General features: G+C 47.7%; 6 protein-coding genes across 6 annotated transcripts; 3 read left to right on the forward strand and 3 right to left on the reverse strand.

The window, feature by feature from the left end:
- Window positions 1-203: 203 nt before the first annotated feature.
- EDB91DRAFT_1234898 (phosphatidate cytidylyltransferase) lies at window positions 204-2,324 on the reverse strand (the record flags this gene model as incomplete). Its single annotated transcript, XM_041321261.1, has 8 exons — window positions 204-378; window positions 431-621; window positions 672-1,023; window positions 1,075-1,256; window positions 1,307-1,533; window positions 1,583-1,768; window positions 1,817-2,136; window positions 2,188-2,324. The coding sequence occupies 8 exons, from the start codon at window positions 2,322-2,324 to the stop codon at window positions 204-206; spliced, it is 1,770 nt and encodes a 589-aa protein (XP_041182293.1).
- Window positions 2,325-2,377: 53 nt separating this feature from the next.
- Window positions 2,378-5,868, reverse strand: EDB91DRAFT_1106170 (DNA topoisomerase I). Its single transcript, XM_041317466.1, has 11 exons — window positions 5,598-5,868; window positions 4,879-5,545; window positions 4,683-4,825; window positions 4,377-4,634; window positions 4,097-4,327; window positions 3,712-4,047; window positions 3,414-3,656; window positions 2,932-3,365; window positions 2,862-2,885; window positions 2,733-2,806; window positions 2,378-2,679 (listed from the first exon to the last, which is right to left on the reverse strand). The coding sequence occupies exons 1-11, from the start codon at window positions 5,751-5,753 to the stop codon at window positions 2,639-2,641; spliced, it is 2,607 nt and encodes an 868-aa protein (XP_041182294.1). The 5' UTR covers window positions 5,754-5,868; the 3' UTR covers window positions 2,378-2,638.
- Window positions 5,869-6,108: 240 nt separating this feature from the next.
- On the forward strand, window positions 6,109-6,303 carry EDB91DRAFT_1045499 (NADH dehydrogenase 1 beta subcomplex subunit 3; the record flags this gene model as incomplete). The annotated part of the gene is made up of 1 exon (XM_041313193.1): window positions 6,109-6,303. The coding sequence occupies one exon, from the start codon at window positions 6,109-6,111 to the stop codon at window positions 6,301-6,303; it is 195 nt and encodes a 64-aa protein (XP_041182295.1).
- Window positions 6,304-8,123: 1,820 nt separating this feature from the next.
- EDB91DRAFT_614011 (Haloacid dehalogenase-like hydrolase-domain-containing protein) lies at window positions 8,124-10,594 on the forward strand. The gene is made up of 5 exons (XM_041327887.1): window positions 8,124-8,196; window positions 8,257-9,093; window positions 9,142-9,191; window positions 9,242-9,387; window positions 9,439-10,594. Exons 2-5 carry the CDS (start codon window positions 8,366-8,368, stop codon window positions 10,096-10,098), a joined length of 1,584 nt encoding a protein of 527 aa, XP_041182296.1. The 5' UTR covers window positions 8,124-8,196; window positions 8,257-8,365; the 3' UTR covers window positions 10,099-10,594.
- A 111-nt stretch (window positions 10,595-10,705) lies between these two features.
- On the reverse strand, window positions 10,706-13,043 carry EDB91DRAFT_1106186 (tryptophan synthase beta subunit-like PLP-dependent enzyme). Its single transcript, XM_041317467.1, has 6 exons — window positions 12,617-13,043; window positions 11,942-12,529; window positions 11,671-11,890; window positions 11,320-11,585; window positions 11,161-11,262; window positions 10,706-11,107 (listed from the first exon to the last, which is right to left on the reverse strand). The coding sequence occupies exons 1-6, from the start codon at window positions 12,936-12,938 to the stop codon at window positions 10,947-10,949; spliced, it is 1,659 nt and encodes a 552-aa protein (XP_041182297.1). The 5' UTR covers window positions 12,939-13,043; the 3' UTR covers window positions 10,706-10,946.
- Window positions 13,044-13,523: 480 nt separating this feature from the next.
- Window positions 13,524-15,879, forward strand: EDB91DRAFT_1196226 (uncharacterized protein). The gene is made up of 5 exons (XM_041320590.1): window positions 13,524-14,087; window positions 14,136-14,289; window positions 14,348-14,650; window positions 14,701-14,909; window positions 14,968-15,879. The coding sequence occupies exons 1-5, from the start codon at window positions 13,634-13,636 to the stop codon at window positions 15,726-15,728; spliced, it is 1,881 nt and encodes a 626-aa protein (XP_041182298.1). The 5' UTR covers window positions 13,524-13,633; the 3' UTR covers window positions 15,729-15,879.
- The last annotated feature ends 3,406 nt before the right edge of the window (window positions 15,880-19,285 follow it).

The following is a 19,285-nucleotide window of genomic DNA, read 5'->3' on the forward strand; positions in this document are numbered from 1 at the left end:
TACACTGCTCCTGTCTCGTAATCTACCAAACCCATTCCGTCTCGCTGGAAATATGTTCTATGGCAGGCCGTCGTCATCATTCGCATGATATCTAAATGCATGTCATTGCAAAAGCATTATCCACATATGATTCAGTGAATTAAAATGTGCTAATCATAACGAGTCTTGTCCAGTTGTAAATGGGAGCATAAAATCGTGCCAGTTCATGCTATCGCGATGCCTTGACCTTGCATGTACTTCTTTAGGTCCTTGATCAACTCCAACTGCTCATCAACGGTAAGCCCACTAACGATCATCTGCAAGATAGAACCCACGCTGACGTGGTGTTCTCGAATAAGGCTACTGTAATAAACGTAGGTAAAGACGCCCATGAGGAATCTAGGAATGGCGTAAGTGCCTCGATAGAAGAGATTGAAGATTTAGAACTCACTGGCAGTCCATGCGATCGGTCATTCCTCCATGACCAGGGATGCTGTGGCCAAAATCCTTGATGTTGAAGGCGCGCTTAAAACCAGACGCGAAGAAACCTCCAAACGGTGCCACGAGGGACGCAAAAACTGCGAAAACCAGGAGATGTAGTTGGTATGGTGCATAGGGAATCACAGTTACTGATTTTCCCAGCTAATAGCAACTCTGAGCAGTTATACAAAACAACCTTAGTTTTCACTCACGAGCCGCGAAAGAAATACCCTGAGAGGCGACCAGATTTGCCACACCTTCCAGACAAACACTGGGTTGGGCGTACACTGGACATTACTCCAGGCATCGACTCCAAGATCATGTACAGGGCAGATCATGTAGTTGAAGCGCATGAAGTACGAGCCCCAGAGCACACTGAACAGGAGGGTGCTCCAGAAGGCACCCACAAACCCTTCAACAGTCTTCTTCGGCGAGAGCTTGATCAAAGGTGTGCGCCCGACGGTAATGCCCCACACATATGCAAAGATATCATTGCAAATAACCAATGAGGCAGGAACCCAGAACCAAATCATGCCTTCAAGGATATTGTTCACGATGAAGTGACTGCAAAATTACCTTTAGAATGGAATTTGACAGAATCGACGAGATGCATACCCAGAGACAACGACCAGTAGCAAGCTCATGTGAACCCAGCAGAAGAGGCCGAATTGCTGCTTGAGGAATCCACGTCTGAGAGACATGACAAAACCAACGAAGCCAATGGTATATAGCGTAAAGCTTATGATTCTGTGATTGGTAGCGAAAGGAAGCAGTTGGCCATCCGAGAATATAACATGCTGATCACCAATTCAGCATACGGTAATTCACAACAAAATTTCTCTCATACCTTGAAGTAGTAGATAATACTCTCCCCGTACAGAAAATAGTTGGTGACTGCAAAGAAGTACCAGTTGAGAGTTTTGCTCCATGGATCTTTCTTTCCTTTATTTTCTATCTCGCCTGATTCCGCGGCAGTGTTTTTGAGCGAAAATAGAGCAGTAACCTCGCGGTAGACGAGCGTCTGACACAGCATGGCAAGCATTATCATGTAAACATGGCCCATGAGTAGCAGAGCTAAACAATGGTTAGATACCAACACGACCTGGAACAGAAGAATGCATACCAATAAAACCTCCGATCATGATGAACGTCCATAATGTTCGTGTTAGGATGCTTTGTCGTTTCTTTGTGCGTTCGACTTCTTGCGGGTCGGGCTCGCTTTTGAGTGCCTGCTCGACGTCAGGTTTTGAGACAGACAGTCTTTCATCGTCCAGCGACTTGCTGGGGAGGGGGTGTGGTGTAGAGTTGTCTGAATATTGCGTTAGCTAAACACCCAGACAGAAGCCAAGATGCATACTTTCCGCGACATCCGCATGGTGCACATCTCCGTTAATAGGAAATTGTGGATGCGATGGTTCCTCTACCTCCGGCTGGGGCGTTGGCTCGTGTTGTGGCTCTGCGGCGGGCCTTGCCTCGGGAGCATTATGTTTCGTAGGAGGAACATCTGCCGCTGCTTCAGCCGTACGCGCAATAGACTCTTCCAGAGAGGGCGTATGTCTAGGTGAACTATCCGCGGTACCTGCCTTTGAGGAGGCTTTGAGTTGTTTTCGCTTTTCAATACGAGCTTGTTTTTGAGCCTTCTTGATTTGAGATTTCGATGGCTTCGCATGCTCGGTGCTAAATAGCCCAGTGAGCAAGCTATGGTCGCAAACGTCAGTGAAGACAAACCTGGTCACCTGTGTCTGCAGTATTTCTTCCTCTTGCTGTTCGTCCTCAGTGTCTTCCCCGTCATCGACGGTGAGGGCCTCGAAGGCAGACCTAGAAACAAATGGCAGGTTCGTTGTTGTGCTAGAGGACCTACTCATGATAGCAAACAAGGTAGCAGTTAAAAGGTCTGATGCATGCAGTTCGCATGCAAAGCATTAAAGTTGAAATGGCGCAACACGTGAAATGCGTCACGCTGAACCAAACACCATTGAATGGTTCCGTACGTGTCAATGTCATAAATCTATCATGATGTATTATTACTTAGGTATGTGCATAATGAGCCTCCCATAAGGAGGGGGCAGGGTTAGTTTGCCTAAGCCTAGATTAATCCTCTAGGGAATAATGATAGCAGTCTAAAAGCCCTTCGTAAAGCTCAAGTATGCCAAGGTCCAGCTATCAGATGAAGCATGGACTAGAATTTCCAAACGTCGTCGACTTCCATAGCCCAGGGAACTGAAATGAGCGTCAGTACGGAGTGCCACGAAATGTCCTCCATGCGAGCTCACATTTAGTCAGGAGTGTTTTCGAGAAGATTTTTTCTATCGGTACGTTGTGAGCGCTGCACCATGCAGCTGTTATCCTAGACGACAGAATGAGTTAGCGTCAATGATTCATGAAAGAGAGCTGTAACTTACCGAGGGTCCAAATAATTGATTTTACTGAGGAAGATGAGAACGAGTTACCCCTCAGGTAACCACGACATACCTTGTACCAAGAGCAACCTCCTTGCCAGCCTCCCGATCGTCCATCTGAAGCTTAAAGGTCTTTATCTTCTCGTCCAGCTTCTGAATAGCCTCCTCGATCTTCTCGGGAGCACGTTCCCTCTTAAGTTTGGCTTTCTCTGTGCCACGTTCCTTGGCGATCCTCTTGTATTCGGCTTCAACGGCTTCAATCTTCTCCTGCAAGATTGAGTCGGGCTGAGGTTTATTGCCTTCCTGAACAAGCTTCTCGTTATCCTTGGCAAACTTCTTCTCCGCCTTCTCGATTTCCTTCGTCTTAAGGGACTCTTCATGCTCCTCTATCCAATCGTCATCTAAATCGGACTCGTCATCGGCGTACTGTTTCTGCTTCTTGTATTTGGGGTCCATGTTGAAGAGGACATGACGAAGCTTCATACGATCATACTTCAAGGAACGAAGCTATCCATGCTGTCAGTTGTTAGATCGCATCATGAAGGACAAACGAACCCTATCACGCATCTTGCCCATCGATTGTTCGTGAGTCTTCGGCGCGCTACGCTGATGGTTACAAAGGATGGCCACCATACGATTTGCATGATTATATGCATTCAGCTTCTCCTGGATAGTGGCATTCGCTGGCGTTCCTTCGTCCAACTGCTGTTGAAACGTGATGGACGCATTGTAAGTACGAAAAACCTTTGCGGTCAGTCCTTTCATATACGATGCCAGGTGCTTATTCAGGAGCGATGTCTAGGAGAAACCGTCAGCGGAATATTTTTTAAACGTTTAAAGATCGCTGCATCACATTAACTCGGTCAAAGAGGTTATCACTATCCTCTTTGTTGTCCTTGAATAGCTTGATATTCTTGAAAACCTGGGGATCCACAGATACTCGATTGTAGTATCGGATCGAGTCCTTACCCAGGAAATCAAAGATGAGGGAATCCGGCGCTTCTAACGTGACATGTTCGCAACGCAGAGAGCAGCAGCCCACGGTGTCGGCCTCATCTTCACCCTTTTCATTCCCGGCTCGAAGAGCAAGCTTGTCAATGAAGTACATTGCTGTCGCACGCTGCCTATCTGCCATGACTTTGCTCCGCAGATCGGCCGTATAGTCTTTGCGAATCCGGTCCACGTGGTTCTACGAGAATATCAGGCGACGGAGCAACGGAGTCAGCGGTTGATTGCACCTTCAATTCACGGGCTTTCTCGAACTTTTGCATGTCGCTTTGTCCTTTAAGTGAGCTGCCTGCGGCTAGGAATACGTATTTGTAATTGCCGTTGACATTCTCAACCCAGTTGGCCAACCAGGTGACAGTTTGGTCGTGCACTACGCCTTTCCAGTTTCCAGGCATATTGGGTACTGGGATAGGGACGCCTTCACCGATATTGATGGTGATATCGTCCGGGCGCACTCGGAACTAACATGCGTGAGCTAGTTTTCTTCCAAATCCTAGCGAAAGTGCTTACTTTCAACGCGCCTTTCTTCGGATGATCGCCCCGACCCCTGAATAAGCCAGGAGGTTCAACCCTGAAGTTGCCCACCTTTTCCTTGCGACCGTCAAGCAGACAGGTGACATATTTCTCTTCAAGTGTGTCTTTCTGCTTCTTGAGTTCTTTCTTCTCCGCGGTACTGAGAGCCTTCTTTTTAGCTTTCTCTACTTCAAAGTGCTCGAACATGGGCCGAAAATCGCAATCCTCAAATTTCGCGATCTTGATCTTATTGTGCTATTTCATGGTTGAGCAAGGGAGAGGCACCCGAAGTATTTTACTTACAGGAGGATAGTCCTGAAGCACTTTCAACCAGTCCTCGAAGAAGTTTTTGTTGAACGTGGCATCCTGAGCGTGCTCCGTTTCCAACATAGCGGCGTAAAACCCGGCCACTTCTTCGGACTCTGGTGGCAGATCTACTTCTTTACCTACAACGCAATCAACAAGGTGTCGTTGTGGGATGAATAAGACGACCACATACCCTTGTACCTCATTTTCACATTCGAGGGCAAGGGTTCGTATGGTGGGGGAAAGATAACACCATGGTGTTCTAGCGTTTGCCACTTTACTTCACCGTCGCTATTCTGCTGGGCTTCCCACCACCTGTAAACTTCCTCCTCATCTTCCCCTTCATCTTTGACTTTCCCCTTTTTTTTGGGCTGGGGAGTCGCCGATCCGTCCGCTTCATCCTTGACCTTCTTCGTAGTGGCTCTCTTTTTCGCGGGCTTAGATTTTCCACTATCCTCCACATCTGCATCAGTCTCATCCTTGGTTTTGGACTTTCGTTTCTTCGACGCCTTCTCTTTCTTGACTGGTGTAGACTCCTCGCCTTCAGAAACGGGAGGTTCGGAAGCGTCAGGGTCGCGTTTCAATTTTTTCTGTGGGGGGCCTTTCTTCGTAGGAGCACGTTTCTTCTTAGTAGAGGTAGAACTACGTTTGTCATCGCTCTCAGCTTTGACTGCTTTGTGTCCGTTCACCGTGGACGCTTTTGATGTCCCCGGCATCGGTATAGAAGCAGATTGCTTCACAGGAGAGGACGCAAGCGGGGTATCATCATCCTCACTGGACGAGTCGAGTGCAGGAGCTCGCTTGCGCCGCAAGGACTTTGCTGGAGTTACAGGTTCGGATTTTGGAGCTGTAACTTGAGACTGCGCAAGATAGTCAACGATGCATGCAGCACATGGACAGGGGTACACGAACCAAAGGCATGTCCTCCTCCTCGCTCATAGAGGAATCACTAGCTTCCTCTTTAACGTGTCCATTTACGCCGACTCTAGCTTGGCTGGCCTTACCACCGTTTTGGAGTGAGCCAAGTGGTCGGTCGTCATCTGAAGACATATAGGCATCGCTAGACATTATTTGAAGCGAGAGCTTAGCACGAATAGCAGAGGAGTGTCTATGTAGGAATACAGAGAAATAAGAAAGCAAGAACAACAGTAGAAATGAAGGAAAGAAGGCCTCTCCCGCGCTGTGGCAGTTGTTGATTTTTCTCAAGTCCCGATAGACCGGCCCTGAGCCTTAAGATCACATGACCACCCGTGCCTTCATTGATGACCAAATATAGGTATTCGCATTCACGCACTATAGCAACGCTTTCGGAATCGCAGCTGAACAAGCCGAAAACAAACGAATTCTAACAGGTGCCCAAGTAAGTCGCATATGGCGCTCAGTGACATCTGAAGTCGTCGTGATATTCATCCGTGATTTAGTCATGTCCAACCCACCTTTGTTTCGTGACCCTTGGGCGAAGAGGGAAGCGTGGCGGAAACACCCTGTATTCTCGAACCGTGCCATGTTTTCTAGCATGTTTCCAGGGCTTGGGATTGCATTAGTGGCGTTTACTGCATATGTGGTGGTTGATAATTTCTACTCCAAAGCGCAGCCAGGGGCACAGCAGAAGCACTGAGTTGGCTCGGTTGATCATGTTACTGGTAAGTGATAGCAGTAAGTCGTCCGTCAGTGCACTAACTCCCGGATAGAGGAGCCCCACAGATATACCATCATCTAATCGAATCCGCATCCAGTAGCGTAGCGTTTTACACATTGCACATACAACATCGCATCTTCGCGCTATTGCTATTGCCACTGGCAGGGCTGATCTGCCAATTTGTGCATTCTGTCACCTCTGTCGGACTTACTTCTACACGCAACGGCGATAGCTACTGCTACGCATAGTACAATCCCAAGGAGCAATCAGATTGAGCCCTCTGCATTAGTGATTTTGAATGCCTAACTGTTCCATTTTTCTCCACTTTATTTCTCCGAAGGTGCCTCGCACACGTGTCTTGATTATACGACTATCGCTCCCATTTTTCGATAACCATATTTTGCGGATTCCCCACTGCTTCGTGGAAGTAGTACTCTGACGTTCGACTCACCCTCTACGCGGGCGTAAATAATGTTGCGGTATCGCGTCCTCTTCACTATCTCTTGAAAACAGTAGATTTTGCCGAATATGTACCTCTCAATCACCAGCAGAGACCACAGGTCTTCCTGTTCATTTTACAACCGTTGCAGTGCGCTTAGTCGTGCATGGAACAAGCTTCTCTATTTATGTCCCATTGTATGGGAACATGGTTTACATACTTACATGGATCCGTTGCATTATCTACACTTACTTTATGCAGGACTTTCCTGTGGACGTTAATCAAAGTCCTACGAGCGCAGGAATATTGCGAACTTTAAAGCGACGGCTACAACCTCGTGTTTCGAAACTCATTGTCATCGCGATGCTCGTCATCCTCGATTCGTCCCGCTCCAACACTTTTCGGTGGCTAGTGTAGCCTAGTACGGTTTCGGGGTGATCCCTTGCACGAAATTTAGTGCACCTCCGTAAAAAGGGCAAGAAAAATCTTTCTTCTAGGGTCTGCCTAGGGGAGAATAACATCGGAGACTCATTGTCACCATTGTACGCCACCTTTGTCCGTGGTGAACCAGGGTTCACTGGCACGTAGGTTGATTACCGGTCACTATCACGGAGGTACGTAATCAGCACCAAGTGGTCATCGCTGAAATGAAATAGACTGGTTGTGTAAAGGGTCAATCACCAAAGACAATGGCCCAATTTGTGCATGGCCAGATTGTCCAAAGCATGACACCATTATCTTACTCAAGGCAAAGATGGTCCTCGTATATTCATCTCAGGTGCTTCCCATTCGCTCATCTTGGGTTTAGCATGCGAGCGTCCGCGAAGGTCGGTGAGCTATACTTAACTATCATAGGTTCACTCAAAGTTTCCCATTCCAGCGTCATCAGCTGCAAGCAATTTCGCGGATGTTTTTCAACGAAAATCGAGGGAGTATGCTCATCTTATGGTTCAATTTCTGGCGCCCTCAGACAGAACCGAATAATTCAAGAAGCGGAAGGGAAATGCATCCGCCAAGGGGTTGATGGTTAGTTCCAAGAAGCTGGTTGATCACCTTCTCCTTGGCACCTTCCCCTTTAAATCTGGATATTGTGGCAATTTCTAATCGTCTTTGGATCAGGATATTCCTATCCCTTCGACCAGCGAAGCGTAGTCCCTCCTTTCACAAGGGGAACAGAAGCCATAAACTGTTAAGTTGGTGGGGGTGTTTTTATTATATTTTCTTTTTCTGACATCGACCTGCCATATGCGATAGTAGATCTAAATGTCTCGAGTCGTGGTCTGCTCCCGCAGCAAGCTAGTGACTGCACTAGTCCCTATTAATCGACAATTCGAACGCCCATCATGTAGTAGTCTCACAATCCTCGATCGGGCTGCACGTAAAGCCCTGCCGCTCCCCCGAAGGTCCCAGTTAGGATCCTCGACAAAAAATTAGTACGTAAGACCCTTCCTTTAGATTGTGAACCTGCGGAGGTTTGCTAATGTTATGCACAGAGCAACTTACCGGACTATCCCCAGTGCATTCAAATAGCCATCTATGGAAGAACATATTCTCAATTTTGCCCCGTTTTACATTCTCACCTGCGACGCTTGACTGACCCTGATGTCATTTACCTCGAATTACACCTCCCTCGTCTTCGACATCGGAGACGTTTTGTTCTCTTGGTCCCCGCAGACCAAAACCTCTATATCACCAAAGGCTCTACGTAAAATTCTGACCTCTCCCACATGGATCGACTACGAGAGGGGGAAGATTTCTCAAGCCGAATGTTACGCTAGGGCCGGCAGCGAATTCTCTATAGACCCCACAGAGGTTGGTCGTGCGTTTGAAGATGCTCGTGACTCGTTGCAGTCCAATGAAGACCTCATCTCGGTCATTCGACACCTCAAAGCACGCTCGAATGGAATGCTACGTGTGTTCGCCATGTCAAACATCTCTGTGCCTGACTATGAAGTTCTCCGTACCAAGCCTGTCGACTGGTCGTTGTTCGACGACATCTTCACCTCTGCTGCGGTGGGTGAGCGGAAGCCAAACCTTGGCTTCTACAAGGCAGTGCTTTCGAGCACGGGGGCTGATCCCTCCCGCACCATCTTTGTGGACGACAAAATAGAGAATGTCCTATCCGCGCGTTCGCTAGGAATGCACGGTATTATTTTCGATGATCACCGTAAAGTCATCCGCGCGCTTTATAACCTACTCGGAGATCCTGTCGAAAGGGGGAGACAGTACTTGACGTTGAATGCCAAGAAACTCCAATCCGTAACTGACAGCGGCATTCTTTTGCGGGAGAACTTCGCTCAGCTCCTGATATTAGAGGCGACTCATGACCCGTAAGAGGATTACATTTCTTTCCCCCCACTTAATGAATGGCACATCAGGAGTCTTGTTGATTTAACTGATACACCTCGAACTTGGAATTTCTTTCAAGGTATGTAACAATTCTGGCCACTATCATTCAGTGGGCTGATTTCTTATCAGGGAAGCCACTGCTTACTACCGAAGAGTTTCCCTTTGACTTGGATACCACTTCCCTCGCGTTGACCGTAATGAACAGCCCTGAGGACGTCGCACACCCAATCATGGATGAAATGCTTGATTACATCGATGATGACGGAATTATCCAGGTACGTGGATTCAGCAGTCCTTTCCCATGCTTTGGCTGACCTGGATCACAGACATACTTTGACCACCGCCGACCTCGGTTTGATCCGGTCGTCTGCGTCAATGCACTCACATTGTTCTATTCTTATGGACGTGGTCACCAGCTCAACCGTACCCTTCACTGGATACACAAGGTGCTCCTGCATAGAGCTTATGTCGATGGCACACGATATTACACGACCCCGGAGTGTTTCCTTTATTTCCTTGGCCGACTGCTTGAGATCAGCAACGACGTCTACTTGGCAGCCTATTTAAAGCCATTGCTGATTGAACGTGTTCAAGAGCGCATAGGGGCCGAGGGTGACGCTTTGGCACTCTCCATGCGCCTCCGGCTTTGTGCCTACCTTGGATTGCGCAACGATGTTGATCTTCGCCTTCTGTTGCCTTTGCAATGCGAAGATGGAGGCTGGGAAATCGGATGGATCTATAAATATGGGTCCACCGGTATCAGTATCGGAAACCGCGGTCTCACAACGTCCCTGGCCGTGAAAGCCATCCTGGAGATGCAACACTTCCCAACTCCCCCTCATCACCAGCACCAGCACCAACAGTTTCCCTCGCCAAGCAGGCTTACATTACTGCCTAATCTCCTCTTAGGCGCTTTTTGTATCGCAAGAGCAAGTCTTCATTCACTGGTAGCTCTATTGCAACGAACACGTTTTCCGTACCAGTGACCGTATCTATTCTGAAATCACGGATGGAATAATGAAAGTCGCGGATGAGGCAGGGTTTCGACGCTAGATTTTCCTCCATTGCTCGGGAGCACTTCGCTTTTCTTCACTGTCCAAATGCTTTTTAAACAAGTAGAACACATCAATCCCTCTCACATCGTCATTGACGGGCCCCACAGACCGCTCATATATTAAAAACAACCCGTTCAAACACATACCAGCACTGGTGTACTTTTCTTTGTAAAAATCACATTTATTGTCCTCTTATGCACTTACAGTACTTATTACTTGCTTGTTTATGTATCGTCGGATACCAGTGGGCTTTCTTTCTACTTAGAACCCTTGCATTATCATAGCGGAACCGTGCGCTGACATGCTACAGGATGCTACTGACATCGACTTGGTCAAGGAGTCATGTGCATGTTAGTCGTGCGACTTGTCCCTTTCTACGAAGACGGGACTTCCCAGCAGACCTGAGCGACCTGGCAATCATTAATCAGCCTCAAGTCATTTGTGCTCTCTGACATTCTCTGTAACTTACATCTCTGTTAGCATAGTGCGGCACTTGTGCCGACGCACCTTGTACATTAAACTAACGCTTGCGGCGCGCAGTTCGTGAATCGGCGTCCTATAGATTACTTATAGCTAAGCCTTCCTGAACCCGCAGCGCCCATTGTCTCTACTAAGCCGCAGTATTTCTAATCTCTAATTACTTAAATACATGAAGCTTCTGTGTAGACATGCTCCATAAATGACAACGCCGAAATGGTTAGTCTAACATCCGCGGTTGCTTATCGCATACATAGTCAGGCGCAGGCGAGCTACTTTAAGCCACCTTTTTGAAATAGATCCTACGCTGATCCATTCTGAGGAAGCCGTCCTCTAAGGCACCGTTTGTAAACTTCGTTATCAGTCTCCTCCACATAGTGATATCCTAACTGGCCCAAAAACTCGTCGAACGCCCCGTAGTCTTCTCGAGGAACTTGGATGGCCGTTAGAACTCTGCCAAGATCTGCGGCAGATCTATGAGCGAACAAAATGTGCCGAAGAAGGCATTGTACGAACCAGCGCCATGATTGCGGTAATGGAACAACGATATATTCCAGCCTGAGCCGGCATGGATACCCTGAAGGAACTTGCGCAGGGCGCCTGGTCGTTCAGGAAATTCTGGCGCGAAGTTCTGGTAAGCACAATGCGAAGTCGAAATACCTGAGGGATGCCTACCGAACCGGAACACTCGTTCGTTTGGGACCGTTGTGCATGAAGCTATCATGTACCGTGCATGAGATTTGCCGACTTCGTCATCGCTGATATCGAATCCGGTCATCCCCTGATTTTTGATTTCTTCAAGCACTTTCTCCACTTCTTTTTTGCGAGACGAGGTATCTAGCTTGAACGAGAGGAATATATGTGCGGTTGTCGGATCATTATAACGGTAAACGAATTCCGTTGTTGACCGCGGATGGATGATGGAGTGTAAAGCGAAGAAGCTGCATAGGAATGTGATGAGAAAAGAAGTCAAACAATGTAATAACAGATGTAAGGGAACGTGGTGGTTTAAATTGCAGGACTCGCCTTCCAGGCTTCTCTGGTACCACCACGCTCAGAAGTGCTTCGCGTCCCTCACCCAATTCCGCGCGCTCTGCGACGAAACGCAGCCTGTCAAAGTTCATATTGGCTCCACTGACAACGGCAACAAATTTTCGATTTGCGCCGATGAGATTGTTGTTTATGACGTGTCGCTTTAAGCCTGCCAGACTCAAGGCCCCGGAAGGCTCAGTGACAGATCTAGTTTCTAGGTTTATGAGCGGGGTATATCATCTATGGAGAATGAAAGAGACCTTACCTTCGAATATATCTTTGATAGCGGCGCATATTTCGTCATTGTCGACTAGAACCACGTCATCCAAGAGTCGCTGGCATATCCTGAATGGCTCCTCGCCAACAACTCTTACTGCGGTCCCGTCGGCAAAAGGACCGACCTCGGCTAAAGTCACTCTCGCCCCTCTCTTCAAACTCCGTGCCATGGCATCGGCATCAAAGGTCTCGACGCCATGCACTTTTGTGTTTGGGCTGCCTATGCGTTTGACATATTCACAAATCCCAGAGACAAGACCGCCACCGCCGATCGCACCGAAGATGGCATCAAGACTTTCGGAGTCAGGTATCTGTTTTAATATTTCCATCCCAACGGTGCCCTGGCCAGCGATCACGAGGGGGTCGTCATACGGAGGGACAAAGATCAGTCCATGGGTGGCAGCTAGTCTTGCACATTCTGCCTTGGCTTCGTCAAAGTCGACACCGTGGAGTACGACCTTTGCACCGAGACGTTCGACATTGCGAACTTTGATGGACGGAGTGCCTTTGGGCATCACAATGGTACAGGGTATCCCAAGACGTTCGCCAGAAAGAGCTACTCCTTGCGCGTGATTGCCTAATAGTGCCAAGTCAGCATATTAGATGAGGGAAATCATAACATGGTTAAAGGCCCGAACGACGCCGCAAGAGTACGCACACTAACCAGCGCTGCATGTTACAACACCCTTCCACCGTTCTTCTTCAGATAGTCCCGCCATAAAGTTGTAGGCACCTCGGATCTTAAAGCTGAAGACCTCTTGTAGATCCTCTCGTTTGAGCCATATTTGATTGCCTAGCTTTGCACTAAGGTTTGGAGCGTAGACCAGGGGTGTTTCCTTCAAGATTTCATAAACTTTAGCAGTGAGTATAAGACGAAGGTAATCGGGCTCTTTTGAAGATAGCAAGTGATGTGCAGACAGACGTGGATAGATGAGAGGATCGGGCGCGTTAGACGAGTACTCTAGCGTTGCAATAGTCGGAGTCATGGATATAAGAATTTGGAGACAAGCACAATCAAAAACCCTTTTGATTCTTGATAGCGAAAATGACTCATAATCTTGCGGTGTTTGCCGGAATTGGTTAAACCACCACGTAGTGTCACTTGGTTTTAAGTCTTAGATCCTCTAGATCTCATGGGCCACGGCGCTCATTAATTGCCAGTACAACTTAACTGAGTCCCAGGGGCCAGCAAGAGCCATGCCATTTTCTGAGTACACAAGATTTTTAAAAACGACACGTGATACACCGTCGACAGGTCACGTGCGCGGGATATCAATGACGGGGTATATGGGGAAGACTTGCAGAGACACAAACAACTCGACTTGCGTATCCGTTCAATTTGAGGATTAGCCAGTCTTTGGTAAGAGAAAAGATGAGAAGCCCACCGAGTGTAGTTTTAGTACCTAATCCCAACTGAACGACCACTGTACCTGACGAGGACTCCAATGGATTGTCTTTGGCCAGATTATCTCTAGCACCTGCAGCTGAAAACGCGTTAAAGTGAAGTAGAAGAATGAAGAAGGAATTGAAGAGACGAAAAGCGTTGAACGATTGTACAAAGAAGAGTCGGAAGATAACAAGTGTGCTGCCAGCCCTAAATAAATGTAAAGTCAAACTATACTCAGATCCACCACAAGCTTGCCAAACAACTTCTTCCCCTCTCCCAGCTCACTACCAGTTTATGGCCCAATCCTCAATAATGGGACCACCTCTCTCCCCACGAGAAACACGACGTTCAGGTAGACGTTCTGCACCATCTGCCTCAGCTAGCACATCCAAATCACCAGACTCCCCGGCTTCTGAGTTGCTCCCCCGAACAAAGGAGGCTACCACACGTCCTGTCCCACCTTCCAATAACAGCAGCAACCGTACAAAGCGTTTGAAGCAAGAGGATCCTGAGGAGCCTGTCCCTACCAAGAACGCTCAGACCAATGGCATCAACCCCAGCCATGGGAACTCCAACGGGCGCGCAAAGCGCAAGGCCAACGGCAAAGAGAAAAACATTACATCCACCGACCAATTGATCGAATCAGCTTCCAATAAACTCAGTAACTCTCATGCTGGGAGTGCTGCAGACCCTCAGGACCATGACCCAGAGGAACAGGGTATCACGCGTTGTGTATGTGGCCAGAATGGTATGTCATTTTCCACTATATATCGAACATTCTCTCACTTTTCCACAGAGGAAGACGCCGACGCAGGAGAATTCATGGTTCAGTGTGAAACCTGCAATGTCTGGCAGCATGGCCTGTGCATGGGGTACGAGCACGAAGAAGATCTCCAGGACGAATACCATTGTGAAAAATGCAAGCCTGAGCGCCATCAAGACCTTTTGAGGTGCGTTGTTTATGACCCCGTGTCCACTATCTTCTTTTGACTGGTTTCATTTCCACAGGAGATTAGCTAAAAAGCCTCGCCAATCATCTGCCAACTCACACCACACCGCTTCGCGTCTTTCACGATCACACTCTCCAACACACCTTTTGAAACCTCCCAAAAGAAGGAACACGATGAACAGTCGCGACGCGGCGTTTGACGAGAGCTTAAAAGAGATCATCGAAGCAACGGCAGCGGAATTTGCAGCCGCGACAGAACCGCTTCCCGCTCAAACAAGTGGGAGTGTCAACGATCAGGCTGAAAGTCACGAAGATCAGGATTCAAACAGTCGCAAAAAGCGGAAGCGTGCAGAGGACGACGTGTCAGTATTCCTGCTAAGCTCATTTGCTTTTGTCTGACGTCATGACACAGTCTCCCCAAGAAACGCACACGATCAGCCTCGAGTGCCTCTGATCATCAGCCAGAAGTAGCTACAACCGTGCCAGAGGAGACACCAGCTCCTCCAGCCAAAAAGGCAGGCGGCGGCGCGAAGTCCGGGAGCCGCAATCGAAGAGGTGGTGGATCACGCAAAATAGTAGTTGTCAATCAGGATGCAGTCGCTGCCGCTGAGGGTGAAGAAGGTAAGGGTCGGTAGCATTCCTGTGAGAATGATTTAACTCACGTGACTTACTATTCAAGTTGCTGGTCCCAGCAAGCGACCTGTGGCAAGCCTCCGGAACAAAACTAACCCCACGCCCAAAAGACCACCTCCATCTTCTCACGCCGGGAGTGTGCCAGGTGACCCTACTAGGCGCGCCGGCGGTGGAGCCGCACTTGCCAATTCAGAGAATTCTCGCGCCTACCGCAATTCCCATGCTTACGCTGTCTCGCAACAACCAATGTTTACGTCATGGAACTTACCAGACTACCTTGCCCACCTAGAACCCATGCTGCCAACAGACACGCCCCGTCCCCTGGAAGTCCGCGGTTCGGCCATTGGCTCAATCTACAGAGAATCGGTCGACCGTACCATGGAGAGGGGAGTCAAGGTCAAATGGCCCAGTAAACGAATGAGCGTGGGGGATATGAACAAGCGCGTGCGTGCATTGGTGGAGTGGGTGGGAAGAGAACAAGCAGGGGCCACTGACCGTGGGCGTCGGAGGGACGCGCTGGAGAAGGCGCTGAGGGCGGTGGAAGCGCAGGCTTCAAATTCCAATCCGTCACTTCATGATGATAGTGAAGTCCGTGGAGGCGACACCATGGGTTCGCCTATGGTTTTGGACACTACCGCCGTTATCCCTATCGATGGGCCCTCGCCTGGCGACTGGAGTTCTGGAAGTGCATCAGCATCTTCGACGATGAAGATGATGGAGGAGCTAATGAAGGAACTGATAAGCTTCCAGGAGCGGTTTGGTCCAGGCGTGAAGACGAGGGACCGGGAACGAAGAATGGTGTCATGATAATCATGGATTTGATGTTGATCTTCAATGTACCTCTTGCATCACTTCCTGACCACTTCACTACTAGTAGCATATCTTTGTATTATTGTGATATTGCACCAACTTGCTTGCAGCGTTACGCGAGTTTTCTAAGATGGTGTACGAGACGTGGACTCGAGTACATGTGACGGAATTTGAAAAACGGTTGACCGTTTTACCCCTTGCCTAGAAGTACTCGTAATACCAGACCGAATCATCAGAGCCGAAGCCAATAACATCTCACCCTCCACCACGTCCACGAAAATCAACCCCAACCTACCCAGTGATAGCAGTATGTCCCACCTATTGTAAGACAATCATTGAACCATCGCTGACCTGCCTCACCTCTATATAGCCAGCAACAGACTCGGATTCTGTCTCTCAGGTATGACCTCGCAGCGGTTGTGAATCACCAGAGGACAATTGTCTGACTTGCTGAACAGACAACATTGAGGCCCCCAAAAGGTTAGACTGACAAAATTGTCGCTGAAGACGGAGTCAAACACATTAGCGTTCCGTGAAAAACTCCGGAGTTTTTGACATCATTGGCAGTTTTTGACCGTGTCGAAAACTCGAGGGTGTTTCGAGGGGGTGTCAAAAACTCTAAATATACCATGGACGTTAATAGAACATTGTCCCTGACTTTTGACTGGTTGAGCCTCGGAGTTGACCATAGAGTGACAGGAAAAGAGCCAAAAAGTCTCCAGAACGACGGGCCTGCTACCTCTCTTCGACCATGAGCTTCTTTGAGACAGTTATCAGCATTGATACCTCGTATCACAGCTACAGGTCGAATACGAATTGAAGGAGAACACTATCCATGGCCCAGATGGTAGCATTGCTCTTGCGAAGCTCAATGAGCAAATTGATGTGAAAGGTGCCAGTTCCTGAACGCCCGGAAGGAACCGGCACCACACGTCCAGCTGAGCGACAAGCCTTTCTCTACATCCTCTCATCTTCTGCCAATCACCGCAACATCACCGCAACATACGACGATTACGATCCGCTTGCTCGTTTTGCTCGACTTGCTCGCTCGCTCACGTATTTTCACTCACCCTCCCTCCCAGAAATTAGTAAAATTTTACGTATCAGAGTTTTGTCTGATTTGGTATTGAATTATACCATCTTCGTATATCAGCGTTTACATAAGGTCATTCAACCAGCCCGGAGTATGTAGTACCCTGTTCCAACTCGGAGCCTCGTTCGGTTCCGACATTTGGTAACATTCAAGTCCGAACATCTGGAGGCCGAAACCCCCCCAACACCGTCATCACCCAATGCATCTTTAATGCATCCCACCACCGCATTTTTTAGACTGTGGGAAATTTGTCACTACACCCAAAACACAGCCATTTCTGGCCATCTCCTGGATCTCAACATTTCCCACACTCCTCCCCAGCACATTCCTGCCCACCACCATACCATATCCACCTATTTACTGTAGAGAAGGGTCAGTGTATGCTATTTACATACAATAGGTCACAATAGAACGCTTTTTTGTCTGTTTTTGTCCCAATATAAGCTCCAGAGGCCTGTACATACAATCAGGAAAAACATATCAAAAACACATCCGCATTTTTGCCCCTTCAATGATAGAATGTCTTGGCACAGTAGTTATATGTTTTTGAGTATATATGAGTCTATTCCACCGCTTATTTGGCCCCTTAAAGGTCCCTGCAGCACCAGATGTAGTATGCACACAAAAAATAACAAATAGCTTCGCATTTTTTCAGTTTTAATACAGACTTGCAAATATGATCCCCAGCAACCTTTCAATAGTATATACAATATCTCAGGAGCACAGAACTGCTCATCCACAATTGATGAATAGGGAACTGAAATCTGATTTTTACAGGAGAAAAACTCTACAAATATCATTGATGCATATACAGGGGTGGAGTACATAAGCAGGGCAATTTTGAATTAGGGAATAACATAGACAGACCGTTTCCAGCAGTTTCTGGGGTCTCTCGGTTATAATTTATGGTATCCTGCTGGTAACTGAGAGCCATTAAGTGTAAAAGCCCCGAGTTGGAACAGGTAACACATCACCGACCAGCCCGCATGTCAAGGTTGCCTGCCCACTCAGTGGCAATCTCACCAATGCCCAAACCAAGCTAACACTCGGTCCCAGCCCAACCGCTGTTTGTATGACCTGATTGTGTCTCTGCAATAGATGAAGCTGGATTAGCTGTCCCAGACTGCCAGCTCAACCGCCCCCTGACATAACATGTGATGTGCACATGATCACCCATTTTTGGTAGTATTACTGTTTAGATGTAGCACTACCGCCATCACCTTCCAGCAACTATGTACTATGTAGGCAAGGCCCTCTTGCAGCTCCCACCTGTCTTACAGCCTCCAATGCCACCTCATAATCAACATACACACCCTCACCCTCTTCTGGTCTTTCCTGCACCTCACTTGATCTGGTGAGTCTCATGCTCCACTTTTTTAGCCAATTTTGTTTTTGCCTTGCTTTCATCCTTACAGTACATTCATATACTTCTGACTGCTCTCAATGACTCCTAGGTATATTATACACAATACAGTGCACAGGTGCTGCACTCTGGGTACTCTGATAAGTCTCTCCCTCATTTTTCATGTTTTTACTTCTTTTCATGATATATTCATGCTCAGGGCCATGTAATCTACTGTTTTCCCTCTCCTGTCCCTATTCCCCCCTCAGAGCCCTCTCCCTGGTTGTGATGAACCTTTCTCTCGCATTTTTTACTATGTAGACATGTTGTCATGCTTAAATATAATATTTTTGACCAGGGAGCATTGTTCTGGGTCTGTGGATGCTGGTGTAGCCTCTATATACCCTTTGTGTATTTAGTATTTCTCAAAAATATATATTTCACATTATAATCAGCAGTGTGATGAAAATAATAATAATGTAATACTCAAGCTCACTGTTATCTACAGTGAGCATGAACATTTTGACAACATTGTATGGAGTGATGAGGATGTTTGTGCTCATTTGTTGTAAGTCATGTGATGTCACATGACATGTCAGGGGGCAGTTGAGCTAGGTTAGTTCAAATTATTATATATTCAAAAGGAGCCTGGCCTTTCAATTGTCCTCTTACTGACAATACAAACATTCTCAAGTATTGGACAGGCTTCCTGGATTATGTCGAGTTTAATCTTTTTTATACAAGTCTAATTGGTCGAAACATTTGAGTTTTCACGTGTGGGCCTACCTTAGGGCCAGTCCCTCTGCCAAAGCTTTGGCTTGCGCTCAGGGTGCTCTTGGCTTGTCGATCATGCCGAGTGATCTCCGTGATCTCATCGGCCTCTACCTGACACGGTCGGCGAGTCTTTAGGGGTGTAACGCCTCTTTTCACCTTCTTGTCGTTGTGCCAGGTACATCACTCACATCAGTTTCCATAGTGCCTCTTTTCACCCTCTCATCATCAGGACAGTGTTTAGTATATTTCAGCTATAAATCAAATGCTTTCATCGAAACAAGTTTCTCAATGTCTAACGATGTCCGAGAATCCTTGCAAACTTCTATATCATCCTCTACCAGGGGT

The sequence above is a fragment of the Suillus paluster genome (genome assembly GCF_016628075.1).
Source record: "Suillus paluster strain FC165 chromosome Unknown EDB91scaffold_5, whole genome shotgun sequence".
Taxonomy (NCBI): Eukaryota; Fungi; Basidiomycota; class Agaricomycetes; order Boletales; family Suillaceae; genus Suillus; species Suillus paluster.